Source organism: Nycticebus coucang, chromosome 12 (assembly GCF_027406575.1).
Source record: "Nycticebus coucang isolate mNycCou1 chromosome 12, mNycCou1.pri, whole genome shotgun sequence".
NCBI lineage: Eukaryota > Metazoa > Chordata > Mammalia > Primates > Lorisidae > Nycticebus > Nycticebus coucang.
Genome location: NC_069791.1, coordinates 101,552,783 through 101,570,548, shown reverse-complemented (window position 1 = coordinate 101,570,548; position 17,766 = coordinate 101,552,783). Strand labels below are relative to the sequence as shown.

The window sequence follows — 17,766 nt, the reverse complement described above, 5'->3', positions numbered from 1 at the left end:
TCATGTCAGCCCTGGAGGGGGCTCATGCACCACAGGAGGCACTACAGCTGGTTCAGAGACAAGAGGGACCCACCAGACCCTCAGCCCAGGGAAGAAACAGAGAGGGACAAAAAAACAGAAAAAAAGAAAAAGAACCTGAGCACGTGTAGTGGGGCCTGGTACTGGGAGCCCTTGTGCCCATGGGGGCACAGCAGGCAAAAGTCTGTGTGGCTGCCCAAGTTGGGGGATAACAGGGACCCCCAAATCATGTTTCCAGCTTCAAAACCACAACATCAGATTTTGAAAGAAAAGCCCCAAATCTGGGGTTTAAGAGAGATTTCCAGATAGTCAAGCGTTGGCCCAATTTTCAGAAACACTGGTTGGGGCAAACATTCCATACAAGCTGCTGGGGTAGGCCCCTGGTCCTGCAGCTGAGAGGAAGCTCCCAGCACAAAGGCATTGTCCCAAGTGCCAGTACAGGGCTTTCTTCCTCTTTTCTTCTTAAAAAGGCAGTAAGACCTTTGAGAACCACTAGCACTGAACCTCAGCTGACAGCAAGAAAAGACTCATCCACTGACAACATGCGCAACCCTCGAGGAGGCTGAGACCCAGTCCCACACACTCCCTGCCCAGCATGCCACCTGCCCTATCTACCTAAGCCTCTCCTCTGCACCATCTCTCTGTGTCTGTCCCTCCACCTCCTGCTCTGTGTCTCTGCACCTGTCTCCCTCCATCTCTGTCTCTTTCTTTGCATCTGTCTCCCTGGTCTGAGTTCTTGAAGCCAGAACCCTACCTGCCTTGCCTGCCTGAGGTCCACCTGTAAGGTCCCTCTAGATCAGTGGTTCTCAACCTTCCTAATGCCACAACCCTTTAATACAGTTCCTGTGCGTCGCGACCCACAGGTTGAGAACTGCTGCTCTAGATCAAGCCCCTCAGAGGACACCTCATGAGGGAAACAGCATGGCTCGTTCACTGAGAACCACAGAGTGCCCAACTCCACCATTCTGTGGAGAGCTGTGCAACATGTGCACTCAGCAACATCACAGGCTTGGCAGGAGCAACAATAATCCCAGCAGCTAATTCCTGGACCCAGCCTGGTCACCCCAGTGATGCCTCACAGCCACCCGAGGGGCCACACCTGCCCACTGAATACATGAAGACAAAGGGGTAGTGGCTGTGCTGTCTGGGGCCTAGCTCCTCCATGCCCCCAGGCAGGAAGACACTTACAGAGTGTTCCTCATGGTCCAGGCTCTGGGCCAGCACGGGACTGAAGGACACAGGGGACAGTGCTCCTGGCTTCTTCCGTACCGCCCGGATCTGCAGGAGAGCTCGGAAAGCTGGGCAGGAGGAGGGGCTCAAGTCAAGCAAGAGTACCACCCAGTGGACCCTCCAAGCCCCCCCACCCCCACCCCATAGCAGTCCCAGGACAAACCAGAAAAGCCACATTGTCAGAAGAGTCTTAACAAAATAGCCCCAGGAAGGGAGACAAGCAAAGCCGTGGGTGCTGCCCTAGGGGGCTCCCAGGCCTCTTCGACCACACTCAGCCGCATGAGACCCACTGTGAACCCACAGGATATTGAAGTGACAGGCCTGGCACCAGGGAGCCAGCTGAGGGCAGGAGGGGAAGGGCATTCCTGACTGTGAGATGTCTCATAGTGGGGATACCAAGAGGCACAGACGACAGCCACCAGGAGCACAGAAAATAAACTGGGACCTAAGATGCCACTGCCACACTGCAGTTGTCCTATTCACAAAAGCAGGATGATCCTAAGACACTGCCCAGTGAGGAGCACAGGCCATAGGCCCATGAGCAATGGGCCACAGAACAGAACTAGGAACCTTAAACTAAACAAGACGGAGGAATCTGCATACTGAGACAGGGGCTAAGGGGCCCGGGGCTGCCTCCCAGCTCTGTGCCTCTCAGTGCCCCCCACATTTCTACACAGGGGAGCAGTGGCTGCCCATGAAGGATCCCTCTACTGCCAAGGCCATACAGGGGCTCCAAGCTTGGGTCTGAGGACTGACTTGCATATTCCTATACACCAAAAGATGCTGGAAGTTGGCCCTACAGCGCCTACCTGGCCACAGGCCTCCTCAGCTCCCTGGGCCCAGTCTGCTGAAGTGCACCAGACTATCCTTCCCTCAAGCCTCCTCAGAGATGCTGTCCTGACTGCTCAGCCCCATTCCTCCCTCCCTCACCTTCTCACTGTCTGCCCCACACTTGGCCCAGGCCCTGTGGGTAGGAGTCCCCACTTCCCTCCCTGTGCCACCCCTGGCTCCAGGCCCTGTCTTGGAGATGGTATACAGCTCAAGTCTCCTAGACACAGTCAGCCTCCTGTCTCCACACCTGTCCACACCTCAGGGTACAGCAGCAGTCACCAAAAGGAAGACACAGCCATAGCTAGAGGCAGGGTCCATGGTGGTCCACAGAGTTCCATGTTGGTGGCCAGCAGGGGAGGGGACTGCCTGAGGGACAAGGACCTTGGCCCAGCTGGCCCAGCCCAGAGCTAAACACTTGCCTGAGGCCTATGCTTCAATCCCTAGAAAAACCCTGGCAGGCCAGGAGGAACTGGAGACATTGTGCTCAGCTTCAGCTGGAGGTCCTGTCCCACACTGGGCTACCTCCCAGCCACGGAGCTCTGTAGGAATCCTAGGGAGGCCTTGGCTTCTGGGGGGTCTCAGGGGTACTGGGATCTCAGAGGATGAGGGAGGGGAGGCAAAGGTGTCCTGTCAGAGCTGCTTCAAGACATGGGGGCACCTAGGCCAACCCCACACATAAGGCAATTCCCTTAAGAACTGCTGCTCTTGGTGTGGTGAGGGCACCATGGCCAGCATGTAAGGGCTACCCTTGGGACAGGATCGGTCCCCAGGGCCACCTGCAAGCAGGCACAGAGAGGAACCTTCCCCCAACCCCTGGCCTAGGCCTGGCTGACTCCCTGGTCCCCAATCCCAACTTGTATCTCTCACCCTCTGAGTACCCAGCCTCACACAGGCTGGCCCTGACCACCTCTCCCCCGAGGCCCTGTTCTGTGTTGGCTGGGGCTTCATCCTGGGCTCCAGACCCCTAGACCACACATCCTTGTCCTCTACTTTGTACACTCAGCCTGCCCTGAGGAACTACCACAGCTCCCACACGAACATCTTTTCCATGGCCACCTGGCTTTCATGGGGATGAACCCAGGGACATGCTAGTAGAGCTGCTCCCAGACAGCCCACACCTATCCTCTTCTCACCAGCTGAGGCCTCTCGGAGCCCCAGATAGCCCCAGGGAAGCCTCACATCTGGGTTTGGGCTACCATCCTTGCACAATCCCACATCCTGGCTCAGGGGCTTGAGAACCCCTAAACAAATGTGCCCTGCAGTTCTGCAGGCACCCCCACACCCTGTCCCTGCACCCACTGCCAGGACCACTGCCCACCGGCCAGAGGCTCATTTTGACCTGCTGGGTTTTCTTATCTTGAGATGGTTCGGGTTCCTTCTATTGGAAGACAAATGACATTCAGAATTACGTCCAACGTGATGCTCCAAAAAACCAAAATCAATTTTCTACCCAGCACACTTTTCTGTTTTCAGCTCACTGTACTGTACTTTAAAATAAAGATTTCATTCACTGATCAATTCTTGTCCAGTTCAAATGGCACTACAAACATTTGCCCTGGAGCACCTCTGAGGCCCTTCATTCTGGAAGTCTGTGAAGACTACACGGCACACATGCTAATGTCAATGAACTACACTGGCCAGCATGTGCCAACACACCATGAGTTGGATCAAAAACCAGTGGCGGTTTATTTCTTAGCCAGCGAGGGACTTGCAGCTCCAGGACCACCCCTGGCCCAGGACCACGATGGCATGGCCAGGCCCTGATCCGCAGAGCCTCCCAAGGGATGGCAGCCCAAGGCACTCACGCAGCCGACAGATGGGGCAGTTGTTGGCCTGGTAGCGCAATGTGTCCGCACAGGAGGTGCAGAGGCACAGGTGGCGGCAGGGCAGGATCAGGGTGTCTCGCAGGTCGGAGAGGCACACCACACACTCATTGCTGTTGTCACTGTTCTCATCATCCGAGGGCTGCAGGGACAAAGTCCTGGGAGTCGATGGCCTCAGCTTGCCTAGAACAGCCCTTCGAGCTCCCAGCTATGCCACCCGCTGTCCCTTCCCTTCTGTCACCAGAGGGCAGAAGGAGGTGACCTTGAAGCTGAACTCCAGAAACACAGCCCCAAGTGCTGAGCACCAGGCTCAAATCCCAGCCATGCCTAGCACACAGCTGTGGAGAGAACCTGTGCCTCGGCCCATCTAAATCATGAGAATCCAGGCTACTTTCTGTTCTTCAGACCCAAAGAGCAAATATGGAAGAGCCATGCCACTAGGAACCTTCACAATAACTGGGATATCCATTTATCTGGTTATGAATAACAGCAAGGCCAGGCTCAGTGGCTCACACCTAAAATCCCAGCACTCTGGGAGGCCAAGGAGAGAGGATCACTTGAGCTCAGGAGGTCAAGACCAGCCTGAGCAAAAGCAAGACCTGTTTCTATTAAAAACAGAAAAATTAGCCAGGAGTGGCATGTGCCTGTAGTCCCAGCTACTTGGGAGGCTGAGGCAAGAGAATCGCTTAAGCCCAAGAGTTGGAGGTTGCTATGAGGTGTGACACCATGGCACTCTACTGAGGGCAACATAATAAGACTCTGTCTCAAAAAAAAGAAAAAAGAAATGCAAAAATCTAAAGCAGATCAGCAAAGTAGATCCACCGCCTCTTTCTATAAATATAGTTCTACTGGAATTCAGCCACACCCACTTGCTTTCATATTGTCTGCAGCTGCTTCTGCCTCTAATGGCTTTGAGTAAATATGATAGAGACCCCATGGCCCATATAGTGAAAACATTTAGCATCTGTCCTTTTTCAGAAAGTTGGCCAACCTCCAGTGTAAACCTTGTGGATGAGCAGAGTGCCCTCAGCTGAGGGGAGGCCTGGCCAGAATGCTCTCACCTCCCCAGCTTCCAGCTGGTTCCAACTGGTCTGGGCCCAGATGCCACATTGAAAGTGTCAGTGGCATCTAACACTTTCAGAGAGATTTTTAACAAATAGGTAGCAGAGTCCCTTTAAAAAGAATGAAAAAGACAACCAGGGTCCAATTTCATTTTCTGTTCCCTGGCCATGCTTGACTACGCTTTGTCTGTCAGCCACCACAGCCGCTTCTGCGGACACCACCAGCTCTGCAGGGGCTCCCTGTCTGTCGGAAGGAGGTAGTCAGCCGCCAGGGGGCAGCGTGGGCTCCAACAAGACAGCACAGCTGCCAGGGGAGGGCAGGAGGCACTCCTCACGCTGCCTTGGGACCTGGATGGCAATTTACGTAAGGCAGTGAATTTGCTAGGAAAAGACAAAGTGTTCTATAAACTCTGTTAACTTTTTTTAAAAATTAAGAAAAAATGATGAGATCTGGGGGTCCAGGAGCCCTAGGGGAAGCCCTAGTCACTCCCAATAAGTGGCTGAGTAAAGGCAGAAGAACTGGGGAGTGAGGCTGGCCTGACCCCCACCCCCAGCAGGCACCAGGCACACAGACACACCTTGGTCTCCTGGTTGTTCTTGTTCTCGATGCCGTAGATCTCCTGCAGCAGGTAGCTGACCCGGTCGACCTGAGAGCAGAGAGGGGCTCACTGGGTTCCTCTGTACCCACTTGGCCCAACACTACCTCCAAGGTGCCAGGCTCGGGTCCCAGGGGCAGGTATGTTAAAGGTGTCCAGGTGGTCCGGCCTGATCCCTGGGCCCAGGACAGGAGTAGGTAAAACCTGCCACTTACCTAACCCAACCAGTGGTCTGCCAGCCATGCAAGGCCTACAGCCATGCCCTCTGCCTACCTTTCCATGCCAGCACTAGGGGAAAACCACTTGGACCTACCCGTTACCAGCCCTAAAAGGGCTACTGGAGTAGATGCCTGAAGGCATGACATGGCAGCCCAAGAGCCTACCAACTCCCTGTGTCTCCTTCCACAGTACATGAAAACACCTTTAGTTTAGTCTCAGAGACACCAAACCAATTTTTATAAGGTGTATTCGGTCCTGCCACTCACTCCCTGAAGGCTTCACACTGACCATGTTTCAAAGCGGTCTAAGGTACTGGATTTCCCTCAATCCCATGGAACATGAGCATCACTCCAGAGAGCGAGGGTCCTGCCAGTCAGCTCTCCCAAGACAAGTGCTCTGACCGTCACTGGGGTCTCCTGACTTCCTGGGTTCTTCAAGGGTCTGGACCCACCAGAGTTTGCTATGTCTCTTCTCTTGAAAGCTAACAAACACCATTCCCAAGAGATGGCTTAAAACAAGTTACACACACCTAAGCAGCTACACACAGGATAACTAACACAGCTTTGGAACATAGACCCTAGCCATAGCCTGCTAAAATCAGTCCCAAAGGCCAGGCATGGTGGTTCATGCCTGTAATCCTAGCATACTAGGAGGCTGAGGCAGGTGGACTGCTTAAGCTTAGGAGTTCAAGACCAGCCTGAGCAACAGTGAGAACCATCTCTACTTAAAAAAAAAAAAAGAAAAATTAGCTGGGCATTGTGGCCCACACCTGTAGTCCAAGCTACTCGGGAGGCTGAAGCAAGAAGATCATTTAAGCCCAGGAGTTTAAGGTTGCTGTGAGCACTGTGGCACTCTAGTGTGGGCCTAGAGTGAGACTCTATCTCAAAATAAATAAAGGCTCAGTGCCTATAGCTCAGCGGCTAGGGTGCCAGCACATACACCAGAGGTGGCGGGTTCGAATCCAGCCTGGGCCTGCCCAACAACAATGACATCTACAACCAAAAAATAGCCGGGCGTTGTGGCAGGTGCCTATACTCCCAGCTACTTGGGAGGCTGAGGGAAGAGAATCGCTCATGCACTAAGAGTTTGAGGTTGCCGTGAGCTGTGACGCCACAGAACTCTACCAAGGGCAACATAATGAGACTGTATCTCAAAAAAAAAAAAATCAATCCCCATATCAAGATCTGACAATGCTCACATTAGGGGATCCCATCCCTTTCAATTTTCACAGCGCTTAAGTGGGAGGGCCACCAGGAATAACTCTTTCCAGAGCAGGACCATAATTCCTGACCCCAAAGAAAAGCTGAACTAGTCCACAGCTCATCTTTTCCAGGGTATTTCATCCTTTACAAATACTGATGAAGTCAATCCAACTCTCTGCCCCAAGCTGAAGTATTTTCAGGAATTTGTAAGAAGCAGGAGAGGAGGATTCAGTCCTTCTGTTCCTTGTCTCTTTCCTTCCTCTTCCATTTATTTAGCTAATGTTTACTAAATGCTATGTTCCAAGCACCATGGTTCAAAGTGGGCAAAACTCAGGTCCTATGAGTGTCATTGCTGGTCCCAGGTGGGTACACCATATGTGCACAGACACCCAAAGATGGACTTGACATCCCAGGGCTCAGAGGCCAGCAGGATCAGGCAACGAAGACTCCTGAAGAGTGTGTGTGTGTGTCTTAAATCAAATGAGGTCATGACAATGCATCAGACAGACTTACAATTTGCTTCTGCTTTAAAGGCTTCACAGAGAAGCTACCATCCACATGCTGCGGAGAGGGGAAAGACACAGAAGTCAGTGTAGTCGGTGTGGCCCCTCTCAGCATTCCTGCTCAGCTATAGCCAAAAAATAGAAGGGCCACATAAAGGCAAAAGAGCCAGGCCACTATCTACTAAATGCGGCTGTCATACCTCACTGTGAAACTACTTGGACAGCCTTCTAAAAACATGGCTCCTGGCCTGGGAGCGGACCTACTGAACCCAACTCTCCTTGGGTAATCCTAACACTCACACAAGTTGGCCACTCAGTCAAGTCTAGATGACAGACAAGAACCTCCCCATATCACAAAGCAGCACCTTGACAGCAAAAATTAAGACAAGCACGTTCTTGCTCTCAAAGGTTCTGGTTTAGTCAGGGAGACAGCACAAGAGCATGCACACATGCACAGGACTGCTCAGGGCTCTACAAACCTAAGGATTATTTAAAATAAACGCCTTCAGTGGTGTCCAGGGAAACACACTGCTTAGAGTTCAACAAGGTTAATTAAGGTATCAGATCTGAGAACTTGCAACAACACTATCCCTTCAGAGTCCATCAGACCAGCACTCAGGATTTTCTGGTAAGGCTCATGGGTCATAAAAGAAATTTACAGAATGCTAGACTCCAAAAATAATGCAGTTTTTAATTGGGCTTTAAAGGGGAAGTGCAGGGCGGCGCCTGTGGCTCAGTGAGTAGGGCGCCGGCCCCATATGCCGAGGGTGGCGGGTTCAAACCCAGCCCCGGCCAAATTGCAACCAAAAAATAGCCGGGCGTTGTGGCGGGCACCTGTAGTCCCAAGCTGCTCGGGAGGCTGAGGCAAGAGAATCGCGTAAGCCCAAGAGTTAGAGGTTGCTGTGAGCTGTGTGATGCCACGGCACTCTACCTGAGGGTGGTATGTGAGACTCTGTCTCTACAAAAAAAAAAAAAAAAAAGGGGAAGTGCAGGTGGGCGCCTGTGGCCAGTGGGTAGGGTGCCGGCCCCATATACTGAAGGTGGCGGGTTCAAACCCGGCCCTGGCCAAATTGCAACAACAACAACAAAAAAAAAATAGTTGAGCACTGTGGCGGGTGTCTGTAGTCCCAGCTACTCTGGAGGCTGAGGCAAGAGAATTGCCTAAGCTCAGGAGTTGGAGGTTGCGTGCTGTGAAGCCACGGCACTCTACTGAGGGTGTTAAAATGAGACTCTGTCTCTAAAAAATAATAATAAGGGTGGTGTCTGTGGCTCAGTGAGTAGGGTGCCAGCCCCATATACCAAGGGTGACGGGTTCAAACCCAGCCCCGGCCAAACTGCAACAAAATAATAGCTGGACGTTGTGACAGGCACCTGTAGTCCCAGCTACTTGGGAGGCTGAGGCAAGAGAATCACTTGAGCCCAAGAGTTAGAGGTTCCTGTGAGCTATGACACCAGGGTATTCTACCAGGGGTGACAAAGTGAGACTCTGTCTCAAGAAAAAAAAGGAAAAATAATAATAAAAAATAAATTGGAAGCGCAGAATGGATTGTTTGCCAGACACAGCCCATCTGCCTCAGCCAGGGAACACAGATGTGTAAACAGTTACCATCTCTTCCAACAAGGCAGAGCTTGGGGAATGCAGTGGCCAAGCCCAGCACTAACCAGGGAGGAGGCAGAGACCCAGGGCACTCAGCTCACCATGGTCAGTACTCTGACTCTGGGAGAATACAGACCTAACCATACCACAAGATAAACAAATCAGAAGGGCCCTGACCCCAATTGTAGGAACCCACCCTAGGGAACTTTGGAAAGACCACAAAACAGGACCAAGCCCAAATCTGCACTTAAAGCTCTTACAGGCTGCAGCAGCATGTCAGGGAACGAGCAGGGGTCAGCAGCATTCAGGCATTTTGAGAGGGCCCCAGTGAGCAGTCTGCTGCTAGGCGGGCTCCTTGACACTCTGGGGAATAGGCACAACACTCACCAACTGCAGGGTGCTGACGATGTCAGGCCACACAGGGTGTGGGGGTGCATTATCAAACACAGACACCCCACTACCTCCAGCAAGGTTCTCTCCAGCAGGGACATGTGGACCTGGGGCCACGCTAAACAGTAGACCCACATCCATTCTGCCAGCATTCACTGAGGATCTGCTACCTGCCAGGCATCACACTAGGCTCCAAGGATACAGCCCGAGGGGCCATTTCTGCCCTCACGAGCATCAAGCAAGTTGCACTGAGCAGTCAGGAAAGGCCTCCTGCAGGGAGTGAGGCCTGCTCAGCATGCACAGCCAGGCTGCTATAGCCAGAGGAGGAAGGGGCAGAAGGCCTCAGTGAGACTATGAAAGGTCTCAGGTACACTCAAGGGAATGGCCAGGTGGGAAAGGGCATGGCCCGAGGAGGTAGCAACACTGACCATCTCTCTGAATGCCAGTAAAGCATCAGTGTATGGCAGGAAGCTCTCCATATAGATATCCCAAACCCTGTGTCAGCAGATTCTAAAGGGTTCTATAGAGTTGGCCTCAGTCTAGAGCAGCGGTTCTCAACCTATGGGTTGTGACCCACCGAAACTGTATTAAAGGGCCACGGCATTAGGAAGGTTGAGAACCACTGGTCTAGAGCATTCTCCTTGCCACACTCCAAAATGCCCTTTGAAAAGCCTCCTGATGGGACGTTCAGCCTCAGGACCAGTCTCCTGGGAAGCACAGACTAATGGAGGACTCTCCTACTTGCCCTAGCCCTGACACTCAGTCCAAGTCACCAAGCCCTCACCCTAAATTCAGGCTTCTAGCCTCAAAAGGCCGCCCCGCTGCCCCTAGCTCCCAGGCCCTAGGGACAGAGGGAGCCAGACACTTACCTTTTCAAAGGCGGCCAAGAGCACGTGGGCATGGCCAGTCACTTCCACAACTGCCAGGGAGAGTTGGACAAAGTGATCAGAGCTGAAGCAGGCGTGTCCCTACCTAGCCTCTTTATCTTCCCAGTGCTTGGTCTAGATCAGTCCAGGGACTGCTCTAGGGCTTCAGCCTCCTCTGCCTAGGGGCCCCCCACAGCTGCCTGGGCAGCTCCCCAGCCTCCTCCACCCTCCGAGTTCCCCTACATGGCAAGCCCAGAGCCCAGGGCCTGGATGTGGGTTGCGCTGACATCTTTCACTTTGGGAAGACGTTCCTTATGCTGACCAAGATGAGAAGGACTCTGGAAGCAGCTCCTTCCCCAAAGGGCCCCATGCTCAGAAGGGAGGACCGAAGAGGACAAACTGATGTCACTCACCATCTCCTTCGTCCACCACAGCCTGGATGACCACTGGAAACATGCCCCGGTCCAGGTCAAAGTTCAACTGAGAGAAAAAGAGGCAAGAATGCACAAGACCTGCAGCAGTCAAGGCAGGGCTGAGCTGGAGGGAGAGGCTGGTAAGCAGGTCTGAATAGCGAAGGTGGACGCCTGGCTTGGTACTTCTGGGCGTTTTTTGGTGGTAAAATACATATAACATAAACGTTGCCACTTTAACCATATTTAAAAGCATCAAGTACATTCATAATGTCATGCAGCTACCACCATCCACAGTCAAAACTTTTCCTCATCCTACACAAAACTCCACACCCCGGGCCACTCACTCCCTGATCCACAGCCCCTACCAATCTGTGCTGTCCTGATGGACACTCTTCTGGACACTCCATACAAGTGGAATCACATAGCAAGTGGCCTTTTGCATCTGGCTTCTTTCACTTAACATGTTTTCAAAGCTTATCCACACTGTGGTGCAAATCAGTATTTTTCTCCTCCTACGCCGAGTGACATTCCTCAGTGTGCCCAGCCCTCGTGTGTACACATTCATCTATGGATAGGCACCAGGTTGTTTCTACTTGGCTACTATGAACATTGATGTGCAGAGCCTGCTGGAACCTGTGCTTTTGTTCTCTTGGGTACCAGCTCAGTGTAAGTGCTGGGTCATGTGGTAACTGTGTAACTCTCTAAAGAAAAGAGCATGTCTTGCCTCCTCCCTAGTCAGAAGGAAAGGAGGCCACGTAGCATGTCTGAGTTCAAAGAGAAACTTCTCATGCTTTTCATTACACCCCACCTGTACTCAGATGAACAGCCACTCCCCTATCTGTAGCCCCCTCAGCCCCACGGCCCTCCTGGTCTCAGCAGCCAGCTCCCTACACAACATGGTGGCCAGTCTGGCCTCCTTGTTCCTCATAGGAACCCTGCAGGCTAATTCCTACTTGGGATCGCAAGAAAGGTTTCCTTGGGCCCCCAAGTGTGGCAGATCCCCATGAACACCCTCTCAGCCCCTGAGCTTCTCTGCATCACTCTTCCCCATCACATCAAGGAAAGCCACTGGATTGTCACCAGCCCTTGCTGGACAAGACCCCAGGGAGCACAGACACCCTGCCTGACTAGTCATCACCACATCCTCAGTGTCTGCCACAGAAGCAACAGACAAATGTGTTTGTTTAACCTAGGGGGAAAAATCAAGATTTATTTTTCAATAAAGATTTACTAAAAGGACAGATGATGGTCACACCACTCTGAGGACATACTAAACCCCACTGATTGTACAATTAAAGTGAGCGAACCATGTGACATGCGAATCTTAACGCAATAAAGGGGTTAAGAAACAGAACAAAACAAAAAATGGATAAAATCCCAAAGAGGAAGGGCCTAGTGGGCCGGGCCCAGGCCCTTCCCTCCAATGCCTGGAAGAACAGGCCTTGCTTAAGCAAGACCACCCATGGGGAGTACATTCTGTCTCCAGTAGCCACTGGCCCTGCAGAATGTCACAGCAGCTGCTCCTGGCCTTGTGAACTAAAACCCAAAGCCCATGGCTAAGCACCATCCTGTAAACCGACATTCAGAAACAATAAGACCCCCATTGGAAGATGCCCGGGTTTCCCTTCCTGCCCAGTATCAGGTAGGATAAGCCCTGAGCAGGGACACATGGACTATCTCCCTTCTCCAGCTGTCCCTCCATGAGATAGCAGAAGCGGAACTGAGCATATGTCCCCAACCCAATGGCCTAGGGGGACTCTCACCTCAAGTCCTCCTCCCTCTCTGAGCCTCAATTCCTGCTCTGTGAACTGGAATTATTACACCTACTACATTAGGACAAAGTGCTAATGAAGTGCTCCTCCAGGTGCAGCCCCAGCAGACACCTGGCAGTACCCAGGCCACACCAGGCACACTTTGTTCAGCAGGGGCTCCACACTGGCTGGTGGCCCAACCCCATTGGCACACGGCTACGGCACCTGGGATCCTAGAGCTCCACTCCTGGAGGAAAGCAGGGTTCTGGGAGCTCAGCACTGTGTCCCACAGCACACCCACACCTGCCCCCAAGCATCCTCGCACCAGCACCTCAGCACCGATACTGACATGGGCCACTTCATGCTCTGCAGAGCCTCATTTGGACTTTTTCTTCCCACTGCACTCTATAAACTGAATGCTGACAGGTACATTTTGCTGGTGTTGGAATGAAAACTAGCAGTCCAGGGAGGTGTGGGTGGTGGTCCCACCAGCAAGGGTGACCACTGCCTATTTCTCCCCTCTCCCAACTGGCAGCCCCCCCACCATGTAAGCACTCCGCAGGCCAGTCACAGATCTCTCATAGACACCATGGGAGAAAGGGAGAGGGACTGACAGGACTCCAGCTGCAGATGGAAGAACCAGAATCAGAGAGCCGCAGGTCTCTCCCAGGTTTAGAGAGAAGCAGAGAGCTGGGTCAGCCTCTTGGCCTCTCGACCTGCATCCTCCCTGCTCCTGGGAAAGGCCGCCACTGCTGCCATAGGCAGCCTTGTATTTCTCTTACCAACCCTGACCTGCCTGGGGGCTCCTCCCCAACCTGTCCAAACCCTATCTAGAAGGTGCCAGCAGCTCTGTCTTTAGCTGCCCAGCCTTGAGCAACATCTTTAAGAGGCTCCACCCTAGTTTTCTTTAGGAAGCCACCTCTCCGGCCAAAAATGGTACACCCCAGCCCAAGTAGGGGCCACGGAGGGAAGGCACACACAGCCTCCTGGACCTGGACAGGAGAATCACAATGCTGGTCTGCAGAGCACTGCCTGAGAGCTAGGCTAGATCTGGGTGCAAGAGGAGGGACCCTGCCCCCATGACATGGCCCTGGAAGAAATCCCAAGACATGCAGCCTTTTCAGAACCTATGCCAATAAATCCCTGGTTTTCATTCCTCAAACCAGACTGAGATGTCTTTCTGTCACTTGCAACCACACAAGTCCCAACAATGCTGCCATTTGGCAGGCTCTGCTGCAGCAGCTGGCCCTGCCACCTGCTCATATTCAGCCCACCCAGTGGTCAGTGGAGCCCAGGGCCATAGTCCTCACAGATGCCCATTCAGCTTCCTCAGCACCCTTACTGAAGACAGGGACAGAGATGAAGACAACTGGGGCCACCGTGGCCCAACTTCCTCCATGGAACCAGGGCCACGGTGCTATGGCCCCTTGGAATGCTGGCTACCTCCTCTGCAGTTCCGCAGCTCACACCCATCCTAGCTACTCACACAGAGGATGAGGTGCCCCAGAAGACACAGGGGAGGAACCCCAGGGAAGGTGGGAGCCAGAAGCCAGGTGTGGTGGCTCACGCCTATAATCCTAGCACTCTGGGAGGCCAAGGCAAGTAGATTGCCTGAGCTCACAGGCTCAAGACCAGCCAGAGCAAGAGCAACAACCCATCTCTAAAAATAGCCAGGCATTGTTGTGGCAGGGAACTGCAGACCCAGTTACTCGGGAGGCTGAGGCAAGAGAATCGTTTAAGCCTAGGAGTTTGAGGTTGCTTGGGGCTATGATGCCATGGCACTTGTACCGAGGGCAATAAAATGAGACTCTGTTTCAATAAAAAGGGAGCCAGGACTATCCCCCCACAGAAGTCCTGCTCCCCAGAGCTCAGCACATACACACTGTACATCACCCACAAGTCACCATGAGAGCAGGGCACACAATCCAAATAATGCTGGGGAGAACAGACACTCCTGCCTACCCAAAGGAGTCCCAGAGAAATACTTGTTTTATTTATTTATTTATTTTTTATTTTTTGTAGAGACCGAGTCTCGGTCTGTACTCTACCGAGTCTGTACCGCCCTCGGTAGAGTGCTGTGGCGTCACACGGCTCACAGCAACCTCCAGCTCTTGGGCCTACGCGATTCTCTTGCCTCAGCCTCCCGAGCAGCTGGGATACAGGCACCCGCCACAACGCCCGGCTATTTTTTTGTTGCAGTTTGGCCGGGGCTGGGTTTGAACCCGCCACCATCGGCATATGGGGCCGGGGCCCTACTCACTGAGCCACAGGCGCCGCCCTATTTTTTTTAATAAGTTTTTTTTTTTTTTTATTAAATCATAGGTGTGTACATTAATGCGATCATGGGGCACCATACACTGGTTTTATAGACTGTTTGACACATTTTCTTTTTTTTTATTTTTTTTATTTTTTTGTAGAGACAGAGTCTCACTGTACCGCCCTTGGTAGAGTGCCGTGGCGTCACACGGCTCACACTAACCTCTAAGTCTTGGGCTTACGCGATTCTCTTGCCTCAGCTTCCCGAGCAGCTGGGACTACAGGCGCCCGCCACAACGCCCGGCTATTTTTTGGTTGCAGTTTGGCCAGGGCTGGGTTTGAACCCGCCACCCTCGGTATATGGGGCCGGTGCCCTAACTCACTGAGCCACAGGCGCCGCCCCGTTTGACACATTTTCATCACACTGGTTAACATAGCCTTCCTGGCATTTTCTTAGTTATTGTGTTAAGCCATTTATATTCGGGCGGCGCCTGTGGCTCAAAGGGGTAGAGTGCTGACCCCATATGCCAGAGGTGGTGGGTTCAAACCCAGCCCCGGCCAAAAACTGGAAGGAAAAAAAAAAAAAAAAGACATTTATATTCGACATTTACTAAGTTTCACATATACCCTTGTAAGATCTACCGCAGGTGTGATCCCACCAATCACCCTCCCTCTGCCCCTCCCCTTGTTTTATTTTTAATGTAAGGACGAGGGAGGCTTTCACAGGGAAACCAGCTGCTGCCAGGGAAGAGCTGAGGCAGTTGGCACCAACATGGGTCACGCTCGAGCTCTCAGCCTATCTCAGCCTGGGAGAGGCCAGTGTGTTAAATGTCTCCTCCCAGGCTCATACTATGGGGCCTTCGGGGTCCACTGGTACACAGGTGCCCTGGATAAGGGTCTTTAAAAGTTCCAGGCCAGACGGACACTGGAAAATAAGGCACAGAGTGAAGGAGGGAACGCATGGCTTTGACTGAAATAAACAGAAGCTAGAGAGCAGCTAGCAAAGAAGTCACTTTACATGCGGACTGCAAAAGGCCTTGAGGAGACCTGTAAGTACTGATGTAAAAAGATGTCCATAGCATGATTTAGAAAAATGTAACAGGGGCTCAGCGCCCATAGCTCAGTGGTTAGGGCACCAGCCACATAGACCGAGGCAGGTAGGTTCGAACCCAGCCTGGGCCTGCTAAACAACAATGACAACTACGACAAAAAAATAGCCAGGTATGTGGCAGGTGCCTGTAGTCCCACCTACTTGGGAAGCTGAGGCAAGAGAATCACTTAAGCCCAAGAGTTAGAGGTTGCTGTAAGCTATGAGGCCATGGCACTCTACTGAGGGCGACAAGAGACTCTGTCTCAAACAAAAAAATCCCATAACAGTAAAAGGTTAAGGGAAGCCACCCAGAGTGAAGAGATCCCGCTGCACTGTGGTTCAGGGTCCTGATGGCCATAAAGGGAGCCAACCAGCACTTGGCTCCAGCCTCAAGTCCATCCCTGGACAGCCACCCTGGTGCTTAAAGTGTGTGTGGAGGGATCTGAACTATCAGGCCCTGCTGCACTGAATCCCACCCATAAGAAGAGAGAATTTGGGAAAAGGGGCAAGGGAGAGGAAGGGCCTGGCCAGGTTACCTCATCATCCTTCCATTCGGAGAAGTCGATCTTGAAGGAGGGCAGGGAGAACTGCTGGCTCACCCCTCTCTTGTAGTGGACGGTCTCAGACTGCAGCTGCGGATTCTTGGGGCTATACCTGAGGGCATCCAGGAGGAAGGTGGTAAGACTGGGGCAGCCAGGGGCCCTTCCGTAGCTCTGGTGACCAGCATGGCAGGCACCACCTACCTTCTGGGGACCCCTCTGGTGGGGGGCGGGGGCAGGAAGCACCCTACATGGACACAAGGCCCTCGCCCTCCCACAGCTCCTACTGCCTCTCTGATCACCACACAGCTCTGCCAGCCTGTGGTTATGCCTTTCCACCAAGTGCTGAGTTTGTTTCCTTCTTTGAAGGAATGCGATGCCAAGGCACACACAGGGGAAGACACATGCTCCCCTCTGCTCCAGAGACTCCACACATCACTCCTGGGGGACTCCTGGGACTCCTCTGCTCTTTCACACTCTGATACAGCCAGAATCAGTCCCATCGTCATCACAAGTGAAGCCCTGTCTTCTCTGAACTACTACACAGGACCCACTGCAGTTTTGCTCTGATTCAACCAGGCTCTTGGGGAACACCAGGTGGTCTCCCACATCTCACCATTCCCAATACTGCTTCAAGGATCAGCCTTGTGCAGCTGTCCTGGCTACCCAACGAGCATATCCCCAAGATAGAGAGTCCTAGAAGAGAAGCAGCTGGGTCAAAGGGTGCACACATTTAATGCCGATGGACTCTGGTATCTCCCAACTCAGGAATCCAAAGCACAATCTCACCACCACCACCCCATCTACTGTCACCAGGGCCTCCCTGAGTCTCTTGGACATGGAGGGCCTTGGCATGTCAGCTTAGAGACTGGGAGGTATTGCTATTGTATGCACAAAGACAGGAAAGGCCCCAAACCTGCCATCAGGGTCTCAAGGAAGCTCAAGTCTCTGCCCTCAAGAAAGAGCTTGAGTTAGGATATTGTTCGGAGACAGACCTGGGCCGTCTCCTGTGAGCTGGGCGACTCCTCCCTTCAGAGCCTATTTCCTTGTCAAGAAGTGGAAAAGGACTGGGCACAGTGGCTCACACCTGTAATCCTACCACTCTGGGAGGCTGAGGCGGGTATATTGCTTGAGTTCAGGAGTTTGAAACCAGCCTGAGCAAAAGAGAGACTCCTTCTCTACTAAAAACAGAAAAACTAGCACGTCTAGTTTTGGTGGGCACCTGTAGTCCTAGCTACTGGGACCCTGAGTCAAGAGGATCACTTGAACTCAGGAATTTGAAGTTGCTGTGAGCTATGATGCTATGGCATTCTACCCAGGAAAACAGAGTGAGACTCTGTCTCAAAAAAAAAGACGGGAAAGGGGCCTGTCCTGCAGCTCA

General features: G+C 52.7%; 1 protein-coding gene across 2 annotated transcripts in view; it reads right to left on the bottom strand.

Annotated features, from left to right (window-relative positions):
• MGRN1 (mahogunin ring finger 1) overlaps nt 1-17,766 on the bottom strand; it is a 56,693-nt gene that overhangs the window by 11,446 nt on the left and 27,481 nt on the right. For both annotated transcript variants that reach the window (XM_053556117.1, XM_053556118.1), the window contains exons 5-11: nt 16,383-16,500; nt 10,750-10,816; nt 10,340-10,389; nt 7,494-7,541; nt 5,542-5,610; nt 3,885-4,044; nt 1,207-1,316 (exon numbers count right to left, since the gene is read on the bottom strand). In XM_053556117.1, the coding sequence (XP_053412092.1) occupies nt 1,207-1,316; nt 3,885-4,044; nt 5,542-5,610; nt 7,494-7,541; nt 10,340-10,389; nt 10,750-10,816; nt 16,383-16,500 (622 nt within the window). The remainder of the gene's footprint in view (nt 1-1,206; nt 1,317-3,884; nt 4,045-5,541; nt 5,611-7,493; nt 7,542-10,339; nt 10,390-10,749; nt 10,817-16,382; nt 16,501-17,766) is intronic.